The sequence below is a fragment of the Dendrobates tinctorius genome, unplaced genomic scaffold, assembly GCF_039654945.1.
Source record: "Dendrobates tinctorius isolate UK_male_01 unplaced genomic scaffold, ASM3965494v1 ptg000038l, whole genome shotgun sequence".
NCBI lineage: Eukaryota > Metazoa > Chordata > Amphibia > Anura > Dendrobatidae > Dendrobates > Dendrobates tinctorius.
The window spans coordinates 32,811,489-32,828,963 of record NW_027361706.1 but is presented as its reverse complement, the minus strand read 5'-3'; the positions used below and the strand labels follow the sequence as shown (position 1 = coordinate 32,828,963).

Sequence of the window (17,475 nt, the reverse complement as noted above, 5' to 3'; positions counted from 1 at the left end):
TGAACAATAAGAGCCACACCGTCCAACCTTAAGAACTATAACCACAGCCCTCTCCTCCCTTATCTATAGCTACGACACTGTCCACCTTTATGAACTATAACAGACACACCATCTGCCCTATGAACTATAACCTCCACTGTGTCCAACCCTTATGTACCGTGACCGCTACACTATTTATATTGTGAACTATGATGACACACCATCCTTTCTTATGAACTATGATGATACAACATGATCCTGATGATCCTGCCTTGTTTAGTATAACCGCCACATCATATTCTCTTATGAACTATGGCCTATATGCTAACCCCCACCACGCTGTCCCCATCTTCACTCAACCCAACCACAATGCCCCCTCTCCATACTGTACCCCATTTTTATAACTGTTCCCCCACACTACCCACACTTCATATTGTGCTCCCTCTCCATACTGTACCCTCACGCTGTCCCCCCATGCTGCCCCTTCTACATGTGTCCTCTCTCCATACTGTGTGTGCATGTGTGCAATGCTGTCAGTCAATGTGCAATGGATTGATTGCAACCGAGCTTACGGTGTAGTGAGCGGTGATTGTCACAGCTACTTGCACTACTCCAATGACTGGCAGGGAAAGTAAAACGTAACTTACTCCTTATAGCCGCTGCTCCAATAAGGCAGACATTATATAACACTATTCACCTGCAGATTATCACTATACAGTAAATGCAGGAAAATAGTAGTTTTAGAGGTAGCAGGTTCCCTTTAAAGACAGAAATACAATTGAATGTAGGAAGCAGGGTACCAGATTGGCAACCTGCATTCTACAAGTTCACCGAACCAGCAGACAAATTAATAACCAGTTTGGATGAACTGTTGGGAATCAGTCGACTCCTATTCCTTTTACCAGAAAACGGAATAGTTTTTAAATTGATTGTTGGCGCAGGAACATTTCATAGTTAAGCTACATGTAAATCTAGGCAGCCATGCAAAAGTATGTAATATGTGTCGGTCAGGAATTTGTAAACTTGGTCAAGCAATACTTTTGTGTAACTAATGAGTCGGCCCTTTGCACCACAGTCTGACAAATGAGTTCCTCAACACATCAAAAAAAGAACACATCCCTCAATAGCTTAGAGCAGGTTTCTCAGTCTGCGAGATGTAATGATATAGCTCTGATCTCCTGGTTTAACCTCCTACTTGATTAGAAATTGCTGTCAGCTGCTCAAATAGCAAACACCTTTTCGAAAAGGCCCCTTTAAGGGAGGGTAACTGAGTTTAGCTGTGGCACATTACAAACCCTTCTATCAGTTCTCATCCTCTCCCAGTACAGTCACCCCTGCTGTACTGCTCCTCCCCTCACACTGCATGTTCGGCATGTGTCACTATCACACTTATGTCTACTCTGCTGCCAGGGTCTTGTAAGCACTGTGCCTTGAGATCAAAGCAGGTTCTCATTACATCTGACACGAGCAGTCTAGAACAAGCAGGTTACTCCTGTGAGAGATGTAATGACAGCCCTAATCTCACTCCAAGGTGACTACAAATTGCTTGAGTGGAACAGACATTAGTGTAAATATTGACACACTCCGTAATCAGGAGAGCTGATAGAAGGGTTTGTAATGTGACACAGCTAAACTCAGCTGTGCTGCCCCTCCCACCACATGGACTCATACAGGAGGTTACACCAGGAGATTAGAGATGTATAACTACATTTCACACACTGAGAAACCACTTTAAGCTATTGCAGGGGCACATACTACTTTCCTTTGAGTGTTTCTTCCTGCTTATAATTGGTCAACATCATAGAGGGAGAAGAAGTACACACTCCCATTGAAAAAAAAAAAGGTGGATTTAGCTTGCATCCACTATTGCATCATGTGTCCAGTTCAAAATTACTAATTTGGTGAAAGGTCCTCTTTAATGATGCACACTGAAGGATCACCAAAGGATCGTTCTGTGCTCATAGACTGCTGTTGTTCTCAGCAGCATGAGTTTTTTTTAACAAGACGTGCTACCGAGAACGTGATGTGCTGCCAAGAACGATGAACCTTTCTTCAGCACAAAAGATTATTTCACCATACGACTTGTGTTTTGCTGTGATCAATAGCCTTTTTAGACTGCAAGGGTATTGGGAAAAGAGGTAGACACACTCATCTACAATAATCTTGCAGTGAAAATAGACCTTCACTTCTGTCTCATTTTTACATTTTGTTGGTTCAGCATTTATTTCGTATTCGATTGCATTGTTGCAGTAGATTGTGGGAAAGTTATATTTCCCCAATTCAGTTATCTGAACCATAAAAGGAGAACAAAAGTGATTATTCTACTTTTTTTTTTGCCATGTGAGCATTGAACAAGAAGCCAACTTCCCTTCTGTTTATATGTTTTGTAATGTTTTTCTTTATAATATGATGTTCAAACTACCGTACATGAGATTTGATTTTCTTTTTTTTCTCTCTTTTTCCCATAATGCGGTAGGTTCACATAAAGAGTAATGTGTCAGCACATTTCTAGAATATGATAGCCCAATTGCATTGAAACGACCCAAGTGCACTATTATCTGTATTGTGTGGGTTCCATGGTCTTTGTGCGCAGGTCTTTTTTTTACTGTTGTTTTTTTTGGAGAGGGGTTTAGGTGGTAGTACATGTATTTTCTTGTGTGTTTTAACCTATATTTATTATATGCTATCATGAATTAATACAATATACTATAGGAACAAAAAAGCGCAATAGGGTCTTATCCGGGTTAATATTAAAAGAAAAGAAATTCACTCACCTATTTGTAGGAGAGATCAAGCACATGAGATTCGTAGTCAGCTGCTGCACGTCCAAAGGTCAACCAAGTGACCGCTGATACATCAATTCTTATGGAACTAATTTGTGGACTTCCATGCGCTGCTCGACAAAATACAGAATCCCAATTATGGTGAAAGATTAATCATTTATTCCCAACGCGTTTCGACATGACAAACATCCCCTGAGGAAGAAGTAGTCCTTACTTTGAAACTCGTTGGGAATAAATGATTAATCTTTCACCATAATTGGGATTCTGTATTTTGTCGAGCAGCGCATGGAAGTCTACAAATTAGTTCCATAAAAATCATGAATTAACCCCTTAGCGACAGAGCTGGTTTGCAGCTTAATGACCAGGCCAATTTTTACAATTCTGACCACTGTCCCTTTATGAGGTTATAACTCTGGAACGCTTTAATGGATCCCGCTGTTTCTGAGACTATATTTTCGTGAAATATTGTACTTAATGTTAGTGATAAAATTTCTTCGATAAGTCTTGTGTTTATTTATGAAAAAAACGGAAATATGGCGAAAATTTTGAAAATTTTGCAATTTTAAAACTTTAAATTTTTATGCCCTTAAATCAGAGAGATGTGTCACACAAATTTCTTAATAAATAACATTTCCCACATGTCTACTTTACATCAGCACAATTTTGGAAGCAAAATTTTTTTTTGTTAGGAAGTTATAAGGGTTAAAAGTTGACCAGCAATTTCTCATTTGTACAACAAAATTTACAAAACCATTTTTTTTAGGGACCACCTCACATTTAAAATCATTTTGAGGGGTGTACATGACAGAAAATACCCAAAAGTGGCACCATTCTAAAAACTAGACCCCTCAAGGTGCTCAAAACCACATTCAAGACGTTTATTAACCCTTTAAGTGCTTCACAGGAACTAAAGCAATGTGGAAGGAAACAATTAACATGTAAATTGTTTGCGAAAAAAAGTTAATTCAGAACTAATTTTTTTTATTTTCACAAGTGTTAAAAGAGAAAATCAACCACAAAATTTGTTGTACAATTTCTCCTGAATACGCCGATACCCCATATGTGGGGGTAAACCACTTTTTCAACACACGGCAGTGCTCGCAAGGGATGGAGCGCCGTTTGACTTTTTCAACGCAGAATTGGCTGGAATTGAGATCAGATGCCATGTTGCGTTCGGAGAGCCCTTAATGTGCCTAAACAGTGGAAAACTCCAACAAGTGACCCCATTTTGGAAACTAGACCCTTTAAGGAACTTATCTAATGTGTGGTGAGCACTTTGAACCTTCAAGTGCTTCACAGAAGTTTATAACGTAGAGCCGTGAAAATAAGAAATCCATTTTTTTCCACAAAAATGATCTTTTCGCCCCCAAATTTTTATTTTTTCAAGGGTAACAGGAGAAATCATACCCCCACAGTTATTGTGCGATTTGTCCTGAGTACGCTGATACCCCATATGTGGGGGGGAACCACTGTTTGGGTGCATGGGAGAGCTTGGAAGGGAAGGAGTGCCATTTTGGAATGCAGACTTTGATGGAATGGTCTGCGGGCATCATGTTGCCTTTGCAGAGCCCCTAATGAGCCTAAACAGTGGAAACCCCCAACAAGTGACCCCATTTTGGAAAATAGACCCATTAAGGAACTTATCTAGATGTGTGGTGAGCACTTTGAACCCCCAAGCGCTTCACAGAAGTTAATAAACGCAGAGCCGTGAAAATAAAAAGTCTTTTTTATTTCCACAAAAGTGATTTTTTAGACCCCAATTTTTAGACCCCCAAAGTTGGTAAATAGTGGAAACCCCTCAATTCTTGCTCCAACCCTAACCCTAATCCCAACCCTAATCCCTAATCCCAACTCTAACCCTAATCCCAACCCTAATCCCTAATCCTAATTCTAACCCTAATCCTAGTTCGCCCTAACCCTAATTCTAACCCTAGCCCTAACCCTAGCCCTAACCCTAATGGAAAACTGAAAAAAAAAAAATTCTCTTTATTTCATTATGTTTGCCTATATAAGGGGGTGATAAACGGGGGGGTTATGTGCTCTTTTTTTTATTTTGATCACTATGATCGTTTATCATAGTGATCAAAATAATGAATGGAATCTGCCAGCCGGAGCCGGCAGATTCCCGGCGGGTGCACTGCGCATGTGCCCGCCATTTTCGAGATGGCGGCGCCCATCGGAGGACGCAGACGGGACGCGGGACCACCGGGAGGGAAGTGAGGGCCACGGAGAGGTACCGGGGGGATCGGGAACCCTATTTCTCTCTCCTCTGATGTGCGATCACATCAGAGGAAAGAGAAATTTAATGCATAATCACGGCTTTTTTTTGCGGTCGCCGTTATAGGGTTAATAACGGCGATCGCAAAAGCGGGGTCAGTAAAAACCGACCGATTCATGTTCTCTGGGGTCTCGGCTACCCCTGGCAGCCGAGACCCCGGTTAAAATCCGACACTGGGGGGCACTATGTACTTTCTCCACAGCGCCGTGAATTAACGGCGCTGTGGTTTTAGTACACTCAATTACCGCCGTTAAAAGGCGTATCGGCGGTCGTTAAGGGGTTAATAAACAATTAATTTTTTACTTTCTGTAATTCTTTTAAGCCATATTGTATGTTAAAGTGCACCTGTCAGCAGGATTGTGCACAGTAACCTACAGTGTCAGGTCGGCACCGTTATACTGATTACAATGATGCCTTGGTTGATGAAATCCGTCTTGTGGTTGTTGTTTAATCTTTATTTACAGTTTTGTGTTAATAATATGCTCGTGCCCTAAGGCAGGGTTGGGTTATGTGGTGCTCTGATTATATATTCAGGAAGATAATAGGCACTAACCGATAAGAGAGTGTGCACAGGTGCCGCTATTTTGGTTAAGTGATTTGCTTTTTTTCAAATATGCACATTAGTATATTCATTGTGCAAACTAGAGGGCAGGTCAGTGAGGGATCAGTGACCTGTCAGTAGTCTGCATTATGAAACCACATACATGAACCACGCCTTAGGGCATGAGCAAATCATTAACACAAAACTGAAAATAAAGATTAAGAATCAACCAAAAGATGGATTTCATCAACCAAGGTATCATTTTATTCAGTATACTGGTGCTGACCTGACACTGTCTGTAGATTACTGTGCACAATCCTGCTGACAGGTTCCCTTTAAGTATTTAAACATGATGCTGACTTATTTTGTAGTATTTTGGCAAACTAAAAACGAGCCTTACAATTTTTGTAAAGGTTTTTTCTGCCCACTCTTCCTTAAAAGCCATCTCTATGGAGTGCAGATCTTATTGCGGTCGTTTGGACAGATACTCCAGTGTCTGCTTGGGAACTCGGCAGCTCCTTCAGGGTTACCTTTGGTCTCTGTGCTGCCTGATTAATGCTCTCCTTGCCGAGGCTGAGTTTTGGTGGGCACCCTCTCTTGGCAGGTTTGTTGTGGTGCCATGTTCTTTCCATTTGACGATAATGGATTTGTTGGTGCTCTGGGGGATCATCCGAGATTGGGATATTATTTTATTATAACCCAACCCTGACTTGTACTTCCCAACAATTTTGTCCCTGACTTGTTTGGAGATCTCCTCGGTCTTCATGGTGTTTGGTTAGTGGAGCCTCTTGATAATGGTGTTGTTTGGTTAGTGGTGCCTCTTTCTTCATGGTGTTTTTTGGTTAGTGGTGCCTCTTTCTTCATGGTGTTGTTTGGTTAGTGGTGCCTCTTTCTTCATGGTGTTGTTTGGTTAGTGGTGCCTCTTTCTTCATGGTGTTGTTTGGTTAGTGGTGCCTCTTTCTTCATGGTGTTGTTTGGTTAGTGGTGCCTCTTTCTTCATGGTGTTGTTTGGTTAGTGGTGCCTCTTTCTTCATGGTGTTGTTTGGTTAGTGGTGCCTCTTGTTAATGGTGTTTCAGCCTCTGTGGCCTCTCAGAAAAGGTAAAGTGTATATACTGACAGACATGTGACACACAGATTGCAAACAGGACGACGTCCTGTCACTAAGCATGAGACTTAGGCCAGGTTCACATTATGTTAACCCAGCCCGCTCAATGCATAGCGATGACGAGCTGCGTTAACTGTATAGCAGAACGCGAACGCGTTATGCTATACCCGCTAGCGCAGATGATTCATCTGCGCTAGCGGTGACGGAGCCTCAGATGCTGCAGCCCGCGTCCCAGGCTTCGTCACTGAATGATGGCACATTGTGAACGCATGCCGCTTTACGGCATGCATCGCGATGCGCCCAACAATGGGGGCCAATGGCAGCGTTAACGGACTGCGTTATACCGCGGTGTAACACAGTCCATCTAACGGACTGCCTGAACAAAGTGTGACCCCGGCCTTATGGAAGCAATTGCTTGCACCAGAAATTTTTAGTGGTTTAATCGCCTAAAGAGTGAATGCACATGGCAATTTTTCATTGTTTGATGCCATAAATTTAATATACAGTATGTCTACCTTTTTCTCACTTCACTTCACCAACTTAGGCTGCAGTTACACACAACGATATTGTGAACGATATCGTTGCAACGTCACCAGTTTGGTGACTTTGCAGCGATGTCGAAACGACATCATTGCGTGTGACATGTAGCAACGATCAACGATCAGTTGGCTGATCATTAATTGTTGCCTAATGCTCTGGGCCATAAATCTATCGTTGGTCTCCCGCTGGGCAGCACACATCGCTGCGTGTGACAGCGAGAGACCAACGATCAGCGACGCTGGGAGCTGGTATCCAGGGTAAACAGCGGGTATCTAAGAGCCGTGCGGCTCTTAGTTACCCACTGTTTACCCTGGATACCAGCTTGCTCGCTGGTCCTAATCGCTGGTGAGTCTGTCTATGTGACAGCTCACCAGCGATCAGCTAACTATGTCCCAGCGATCCCATCCACGTCGGATCGTTGGTGGGATCACTGGGACATTGAAGCTTGTAACGGGGCCCTTAGACTATTTGGTCCTGATTAATCACACACAAATTGGATTACAAAAATATTTAGACATAGGTTGTAATGTACCAAATAGGTAAAAAGCCAAGGGAGTGAAAATTTTCGCCAACTACTCTATTATATAGTGTAAAGTGTAAATGTATGGATAATATTTAGTGATCAACAGTGACATTATACATAGGAGCTCTGTATATACTATATAGTGTAAGTTGTATAAGCAATATACAGTGGTCCCTGGTGCCATTATACACAGGAGCTCTTTATATACTGTCTAATATATAGTGTAAGTGAACAGGTAATACAGTGATCACCAGTAAGATTATACACAGGAACTCTCCATATAGTGCATAGTGTACAGGGATCACCAGTGACATTATACACAGGAGCTCTGTATATAGTGTACAGGTAATACAGGGATCATCAGAGACATTATACACTGGATCTCTGTATATAGTGTCAGTGTACAGGTAATACATTGATCACCAGTGACATTAAACACAGGAGCTCTGTATACAGTGTCAGTGTATAGGTAATAGAGTGATCACCAGTGACATTATACACAGGAACTCTGTATATAGTGTCAGTGTATAGGTAATACAGTGATCTCCAGTGACATTATACACTGGATCTCTGTATATAGTGTCAGTGTACAGGTAATACAGGGATCACCAGTGGTATTGTACACAGGAGCTCTGTATAAAGTGTCAGTGTACAGGTAATAAGGGGATCACAGTGACATTATACACAGGAGCTCTGTATATAGAGTCAGTGTACAGGTAATACAGTGATCACCAGTGCCATTATACACAGGAGCTCTGTATATAGTGTATAGTGTACTGGTAATACAGTGATCACCAGTGACATTATACACAGGAGCTCTGTATATAATGTATAGGTAATAGTGATCACAGTGACATTATACACATTTCTGTATATACAGTCAGTATACAGGTAATACAGTGATCAGTGATATACAGAGGGCCTCTGTATATAGTGTCAGTGTATAGGTAATACAGGGATCACCAGTGACATTATACAGAGGAGCTCTGTATACAGTGTCGGTGTACAGGTAATAGTGATCACCAGTGACATTATACACAGGAGCTCTGTATATAGAGTGAGTGTACAGGTAATACAGTGATCACCAGTGACATTATACACAGGAACTCTGTATAGAGTGTCAGTGTACAGGTAATACAGTGATCACCAGTGACATTATACACAGGAGCTCTGTATATAGTGTCAGTGTACAGGTAATACAGTGATCACCAGTGACATTATACACAGGAGCTCTGTATATAGTGTCAGTGTACCGGTAATACAGTGATCACCAGTGACATTATACACAGGAGCTTTGTATATAGTGTAAGTGTACAGGTAATAAAGTGATCACCAGTGTCATTATACACAGGAGCTCAGTATATAGTGTCAGTGTACCGGTAATACAGTGATCACCAGTGACATTATACACAGGAGCTCTGTATATAGTGTCAGTGTACTGGTAATACAGTGATCACCAGTGACATTATACACAGGAGCTCTGTATATAGAGTGAGTGTACAGGTAATACAGTGATCACCAGTGACATTATACACAGGAACTCTGTATAGAGTGTCAGTGTACAGGTAATACAGTGATCACCAGTGACATTATACACAGGAGCTCTGTATATAGTGTCAGTGTACAGGTAATACAGTGATCACCAGTGACATTATACACAGGAGCTCTGTATATAGTGTCAGTGTACCGGTAATACAGTGATCACCAGTGACATTATACACAGGAGCTTTGTATATAGTGTAAGTGTACAGGTAATAAAGTGATCACCAGTGTCATTATACACAGGAGCTCAGTATATAGTGTCAGTGTACCGGTAATACAGTGATCACCAGTGACATTATACACAGGAGCTCTGTATATAGTGTCAGTGTACTGGTAATACAGTGATCACCAGTGACATTATACACAGGAGCTCTGTATATAGTGTCAGTGTACAGGAAATACAGTGATCACCAGTGACATTATACACAGGAGCTTTGTATATAGTGTAAGTGTACAGGTAATACAGTGATCACCAGTGTCATTATACACAGGAGCTCTGTATATAGTGTCAGTGTACCGGTAATACAGTGATCACCAGTGACATTATACACAGGAGCTTTGTATATAGTGTAAGTGTACAGGTAATAAAGTGATCACCAGTGTCATTATACACAGGAGCTCAGTATATAGTGTAAGTGTACCGGTAATACAGTGATCACCAGTGTCATTATACACAGGAGCTCAGTATATAGTGTCAGTGTACCGGTAATACAGTGATCACCAGTGACATTATACACAGGAGCTCTGTATATAGTGTCAGTGTACTGGTAATACAGTGATCACCAGTGACATTATACACAGGAGCTCTGTATATAGTGTCAGTGTACAGGAAATACAGTGATCACCAGTGACATTATACACAGGAGCTTTGTATATAGTGTAAGTGTACAGGTAATACAGTGATCACCAGTGTCATTATACACAGGAGCTCTGTATATAGTGTCAGTGTACCGGTAATACAGGGATCACCAGTGACATTATACACAGGAGCTCTGTATATAGTGTCAGTGTACAGGTAATACAGGGATCACCAGTGACATTATACACAGGAGCTCTGTATATAGTGTCAGTGTACAGGTAATACAGGGATCACCAGTGACATTATATACAGGAGCTCTGTAGATATTAGAAAGTGTAATTGTAATGCATTTTCTTATAGTGTGGGGCTTTACTGGTGGGCTTGTAGCGTCCTGGTCTGTTTCCATATTATTCCAGTCTGTCCCCTATAAGCCACATAGCTCTCCTTCCCATCTGAGCCCGGCTGTGTGCTCCCCCTGTAGTGCATAAACTCAAATAGGATATTGCTGTAGTCAGGAGAAATGGGGTAATGCATTGTCATGGGCTTTCTCCTATGATCCTTTCTAAAAATGAAAAATTTGATGAGAAATCAACATTTTAATGGAAAAATTGTATTTTTTTTATTTCTGTTTACATTCATTTCTGAGAAGCATCTGAAGAATTAACAAGAATTCATAAACACTTGTAAAAACTTTTAAGAGGTGTAATTTTACAAACTGTGATTTGCAGGGGATTTCTAATATAAGGCAATGGCCTGCCCCCTACGACAATAGGGCTGTGTCCGAATTGCAGAAATAGGCAGTTTTATTAAATGGTCAGTATACTCTTGTTTTTTTTTGTAACTTTTCCTGATATTCCAAACAATGTAACACTGTAGACAGAACATTCTATAAATTATGCAATGCTCGCTACCAGCCGCCACCAGTAGAGGGCGCTAACGGCTCACAGCTCTATATACTGCTCAGTGTACGCTGTGTAAATCCTATACACCGAGCTCCCCCTAGTGGCAGGCTGCTTTGTAGCACGCGGGGTCCTGGTGAAGCTGGAAAACAACAGCAGATTTTGTTTATAACTTGCTTTTCCATAGAAGCAGCCCAGCCAATCAGAATGTGGCTTTCATTTTCCAAGAGGAGATTTCATAATAGAACAAGTGATCTGACAGGCTGCCGCGGACACTGCGCGCTCGTTTCCTTGTTTATGCGGTCACCAATTCTGTAACTTCTTCTTCCACCCGATGCAGAGAGATCCGCGATGTGGCAACACGGGACTGCAACGGGTTAAGCTCCGGCCGCACTCCGCCGCTTGGAAGCGTCTCGGTCTAACAGCCCCGCCCCCTCGTGTGTGTGTGGCAGGACCTCTAGTTGTATCACGTGGCTCACTACTGGAGACCACGTGATCAGCTGACACGTCCCATTCCGGCTCCCGTCCAGTCAGTGGTTGCTTCGGTGACCAGCTGGGGCTGGCTCCGGGCCCGGTAACGGAGCCATGGGCCCACTAGCCGGGAACAGGAGCATGTCCACCGGAGCTGGCCCCACCACCCCACACCCGGGCTGCAGCACTGGCTCTCTCACTGGACGCTTTGGGATCTTTCTGCAGGGCCTGCTGGCTGTGATGGCCTTCAGCATCCTGATGTGTGAGTATCTGCCTGAGCGCCCTCCTCAGAGCGTCCTGTGGGGCTGTGCAGACGTGTGTGTATGTATAGTGTGTGTGTATAGTATGTGTGTGTGTATAGTGTGTGTGTATAGTATGTGTGTGTGTATAGTGTGTGTGTGTGTGTATAGTATGTGTGTGTATAGTGTATATATGTATAGTGTGTGTGTGTATAATGTGTATGTATGGTGTGTGTATAGTAAGTTTGTATAGTGTGTGTGTGTGTATAGTGTGTGTATGGTGTGTGTATAGTGTGTATGTATGGCGTGTGTATAGTGTGTGTGTATAATGTGTATGTATGGTGTGTGTATAGTAAGTTTGTATAGTGTGTATGTATGGCGTGTGTATAGTGTGTGTATAATGTGTGTGTATGGCGTGTGTATGGTGTGTGTATGTATGGCGTGTGTATAGTGTGTATGTATAGCGTGTGTATGGCGTGTGTATAGTGTGTATGTATGGCGTGTGTATAGTGTGTATGTATGGCGTGTGTATAGTGTGTGTATAGCGTGTGTGTATGGTGTGTGTATAGTGTGTGTATAATGTGTATGTATGGTGTGTGTATAGTAAGTTTGTATAGTGTGTATGTATGGCGTGTGTATAGTGTGTGTATAATGTGTATGTATGGCGTGTGTATAGTGTGTATGTATGGCGTGTGTATAGTGTGTGTATAATGTGTATGTATGGCGTGTGTATAGTGTGTGTGTATAGTGTGTGTGTATAGTGTGTGTGTATAGCGTGTGTGTATAGTATGTGTGTGTATAGTGTGTGTGTATAATGTGTATGTATGGTGTGTGTATAGCGTGTGTATAGTGTGTGTGTATGGCGTGTGTATAGTGTGTATGTATGGCGTGTGTATAGTGTGTGTGTATGGCGTGTGTATAGTGTGTGTGTATGGCGTGTGTATAGTGTGTGTGTATGGCGTGTGTATAGTGTGTATGTATGGCGTGTGTATAGTGTGTATGTATGGCGTGTGTGTATGGCGTGTGTATAGTGTGTATGTATGGCGTGTGTGTATGGCATGTGTATAGTGTGTGTGTGTATAGCGTGTGTATGTATGGCGTGTGTATAGTGTGTATGTATGGCGTGTGTATGGCGTGTGTATAGTGTGTGTGTATGGCGTGTGTATAGTGTGTGTGTATAGTGTGTGTATAGCGTGTGTATAGTGTGTGTGTGTATAGCGTGTGTGTATAGTATGTGTGTGTATAGTGTATAGTGTGTGTGTATAATGTGTATGTATGGTGTGTGTATAGCGTGTGTATAGTGTGTGTGTATAGCGTGTGTATAGTGTGTATGTATGGCGTGTGTATAGTGTGTGTGTATGGCGTGTGTATAGTGTGTATGTATGGCGTGTGTATAGTGTGTATGTATGGCGTGTGTATAGTGTGTATGTATGGCGTGTGTATGTATGGCGTGTGTATAGTGTGTGTGTGTATAGCGTGTGTATGTATGGCGTGTGTATAGTGTGTATGTATGGCGTGTGTATAGTGTGTATGTATGGCGTGTGTATAGTGTGTATGTATGGCGTGTGTATAGTGTGTGTGTATGTATGGCGTGTGTATAGTGTGTGTGTATGTATGGCGTGTGTGTGTATGGCGTGTGTGTGTATGGCGTGTGTGTGTATGGCGTGTGTGTGTGTATGGCGTGTGTGTGTGTATGGCGTGTGTGTGTATGGCGCGTGTGTGTGTATGGCGCGTGTGTGTGTATGGCGCGTGTGTGTGTATGGCGCGTGTGTGTGTATGGCGCGTGTGTGTGTATGGCGCGTGTGTGTGTATGGCGCGTGTGTGTGTATGGCGCGTGTGTGTGTATGGCGCGTGTGTGTGTATGGCGTGTGTGTATGGCGTGTGTGTATGGCGTGTGTGTGTGTGTATGGCGTGTGTGTGTGTGTATGGCGTGTGTGTGTGTATGGCGTGTGTGTGTGTATGGCGTGTGTGTGTGTATGGCGTGTGTGTGTGTATGGCGTGTGTGTGTGTATGGCGTGTGTGTGTGTATGGCGTGTGTGTGTGTATGGCGTGTGTATGGCGTGTGTATAGTAAGTTTGTATAGTGTGTATGTATGGCGTGTGTATAGTGTGTGTGTATAGCGTGTGTATAGTGTGTATGTATGGCGTGTGTATAGTGTGTATGTATGGTGTGTGTATGTATGGCGTGTGTATAGTGTGTGTGTATAGTGTGTATGTATGGCGTGTGTATAGTGTGTATGTATGGCGTGTGTATAGTGTGTATGTATGGCGTGTGTATAGTGTGTATGTATGGCGTGTGTATAGTGTGTATGTATGGCGTGTGTATAGTGTGTATGTATGGCGTGTGTATAGTGTGTGTGTATAGTGTGTGTATAGTGTGTATGTATGGCGTGTGTATAGTGTGTATGTATGGCGTGTGTATGTATGGCGTGTGTATAGTGTGTATGTATGGCGTGTGTATAGTGTGTATGTATGGCGTGTGTATAGTGTGTATGTATGGCGTGTGTGTGTGTATGGCGTGTGTGTGTATGGCGTGTGTATAGTGTGTATGTATGGCGTGTGTATAGTGTGTATGTATGGCGTGTGTATAGTGTGTATGTATGGCGTGTGTGTGTGTATGGCGTGTGTGTGTATGGCGTGTGTATAGTGTGTATGTATGGCGTGTGTATAGTAAGTTTGTATAGTGTGTATGTATGGCGTGTGTATAGTGTGTATGTATGGTGTGTGTGTGTGTATAGTGTGTATGTATGGCGTGTGTATAGTGTGTATGTATGGTGTGTGTATGTATGGCGTGTGTATAGTGTGTGTGTATAGTGTGTGTGTATAGTGTGTGTGTATGGCGTGTGTATAGTGTGTATGTATGGCGTGTGTATAGTGTGTATGTATGGCGTGTGTATAGTGTGTATGTATGGCGTGTGTATGTATGGCGTGTGTGTGTGTATGGCGTGTGTGTGTATGGCGTGTGTATAGTGTGTATGTATGGCGTGTGTATAGTAAGTTTGTATAGTGTGTATGTATGGCGTGTGTATAGTGTGTATGTATGGTGTGTGTGTGTATAGTGTGTATGTATGGCGTGTGTATAGTGTGTATGTATGGTGTGTGTATGTATGGCGTGTGTATAGTGTGTGTGTATAGTGTGTATGTATGGCGTGTGTATAGTAAGTTTGTATAGTGTGTATGTATGGCGTGTGTATAGTGTGTGTGTATGGCGTGTGTATAGTGTGTATGTATGGCGTGTGTATAGTGTGTATGTATGGCGTGTGTATAGTGTGTGTGTATAGTGTGTGTATAGTGTGTATGTATGGCGTGTGTATAGTGTGTATGTATGGCGTGTGTATAGTGTGTGTGTATGGCGTGTGTATAGTGTGTATGTATGGCGTGTGTATAGTGTGTGTGTGTATGGCGTGTGTATAGTGTGTATGTATGGCGTGTGTGTGTATGGCGTGTGTGTGTATGGCGTGTGTGTGTATGGCGTGTGTGTGTATGGCGTGTGTGTGTATGGCGTGTGTATGTATGGCGTGTGTATAGTAAGTTTGTATAGTGTGTGTGTATAGCGTGTGTATAGTGTGTATGTATGGCGTGTGTATAGTGTGTGTGTATAGTGTGTATGTATGGCGTGTGTATAGTAAGTTTGTATAGTGTGTATGTATGGCGTGTGTATAGTGTGTGTGTATGGCGTGTGTATAGTGTGTGTGTATAGCGTGTGTATAGTGTGTATGTATGGCGTGTGTATAGTGTGTGTGTATAGTGTGTGTATAGTGTGTATGTATGGCGTGTGTATAGTGTGTATGTATGGTGTGTGTATAGTGTGTATGTATGGCGTGTGTATAGTGTGTATGTATGGCGTGTGTATAGTGTGTATGTATGGCGTGTGTATAGTGTGTATGTATGGCGTGTGTATAGTGTGTATGTATGGCGTGTGTATAGTGTGTGTGTATGGCGTGTGTATGGCGTGTGTATAGTGTGTGTGTATGGCGTGTGTATAGTGTGTGTGTATGGCGTGTGTATAGTGTGTATGTATGGCGTGTGTGTGTATGGCGTGTGTGTGTATGGCGTGTGTATAGTAAGTTTGTATAGTGTGTGTATAGCGTGTGTATAGTGTGTATGTATGGCATGTGTATAGTGTGTATGTATGGCGTGTGTAAAGTGTGTATGTATGGCGTGTGTATAGTGTGTATGTATGGCATGTGTATAGTGTGTATGTATGGCGTGTGTATAGTGTGTATGTATGGCGTGTGTATAGTGTGTATGTATGGCGTGTGTATAGTGTGTATGTATGGCGTGTGTGTATAGTGTGTATGTATGGCGTGTGTGTATAGTGTGTATGTATGGCGTGTGTGTATAGTGTGTATGTATGGCGTGTGTGTATAGTGTGTATGTATGGCGTGTGTATAGTGTGTATGTATGGCGTGTGTATGGCGTGTGTATAGCGTGTATGTATAGCGTGTGTGTATGGCGTGTGTATGTATGGCGTGTGTATGTATGGCGTGTGTATGTATGGCGTGTGTATGTATGGCGTGTGTATGTATGGCGTGTGTATAGTGTGTATGTATGGCGTGTGTATGTATGGCGTGTGTATGTATGGCGTGTGTATGTATGGCGTGTGTATGTATGGCGTGTGTATGTATGGCGTGTGTGTATAGTGTGTGTATAGTGTGTATGTATGGCGTGTGTATAGTGTGTATGTATGGCGTGTGTGTATAGTGTGTGTGTATGGCGTGTGTATGGCGTGTATGTATGGCGTGTGTATAGTGTGTATGTATGGCGTGTGTATAGTGTGTATGTATGGCGTGTGTATAGTAAGTTTGTATAGTGTGTATGTATGGCATGTGTATAGTGTGTGTATAGTAAGTTTGTAGAGTGTGTGTGTAGAATGTATGTATAGTGTGTGTGTATAGTAAGTGTGCAGTGTGTGTATGTTTAGTGGGTGTGTGTATAATGTGTGTTAGTGTTTAATGTATGTATAGTGTGTGTGTGTGTGTGTGTGTGTGTATATGTATTGTGTGTGTGTATAGTAAGTTTGTAGAGTGTGTATAATGTGTGTATAGTGTATGTATAGTAAGTTTGTAGAGTGTGTGTGAATATGTATAGTGTGTGTGTATAGTAAGTTTGTAGAGTGTGTGTATGTTTAGTGTGTGTGTGTGTGTGTGTGTGTATAGTGTATGTATAGTGTGTGTGTATAGTAAGTTTGTAGAGTGTGTGTGGAATGTATGTATAGTGTGTGTATATATGTATTGTGTGTGTGTGTGTGTGTGTGTGTGTGTGTGTGTGTATAGTAAGTTTGTAGAGTGTGTGTATAATATGTGTTAGTGTTTAATGTATGTGTAGTGTGTGTGATACAGATACATACAGGCATGCTAGGGACATGGTCACCACTATATGTTACCCTGTATGTGTAGAATATATCTATCCATGCCAGTGCTGGGGGCATATACACGTAACCCACCCCTGAATGTGCCACTGTATGTCCCTTAGTATTAGACTATAAATATCTATATTAACCCTATCTGTATACCTTGCGAGTGCTGGAGCATAGTCACCGTACACGTTACAGCAGATTTGAGCCCATTAGTGGCAGCACTTTTTCTCATGGCGTGCTTCCCCCCTCGCCGAATACTGAGGGGTCACACAGGCCCAGTACAGCACTCACAGTGGTTCCATAATAATGCCACAATAAACACCTGACTCTTTGCCCCCTCTGTAGCCGGCTGATGTGTCCCGTTCAGCAGCCAGTGGCTGAATTGACATAAGTGGACATTTAGCCAGGTCTGAATGA

At 42.4% G+C, this 17,475-nt stretch overlaps 1 protein-coding gene across 1 annotated transcript in view; it reads left to right on the top strand.

The window, feature by feature from the left end:
* Window positions 1-11,351: 11,351 nt before the first annotated feature.
* Window positions 11,352-17,475, top strand: part of LOC141088324 (musculoskeletal embryonic nuclear protein 1-like) — a 123,061-nt gene continuing 116,937 nt past the window's right edge. The window contains exon 1 of the mRNA XM_073574373.1: window positions 11,352-11,723. Coding sequence (XP_073430474.1) covers window positions 11,576-11,723 — 148 coding nt within the window. The 5' untranslated portion in view covers window positions 11,352-11,575. The remainder of the gene's footprint in view (window positions 11,724-17,475) is intronic.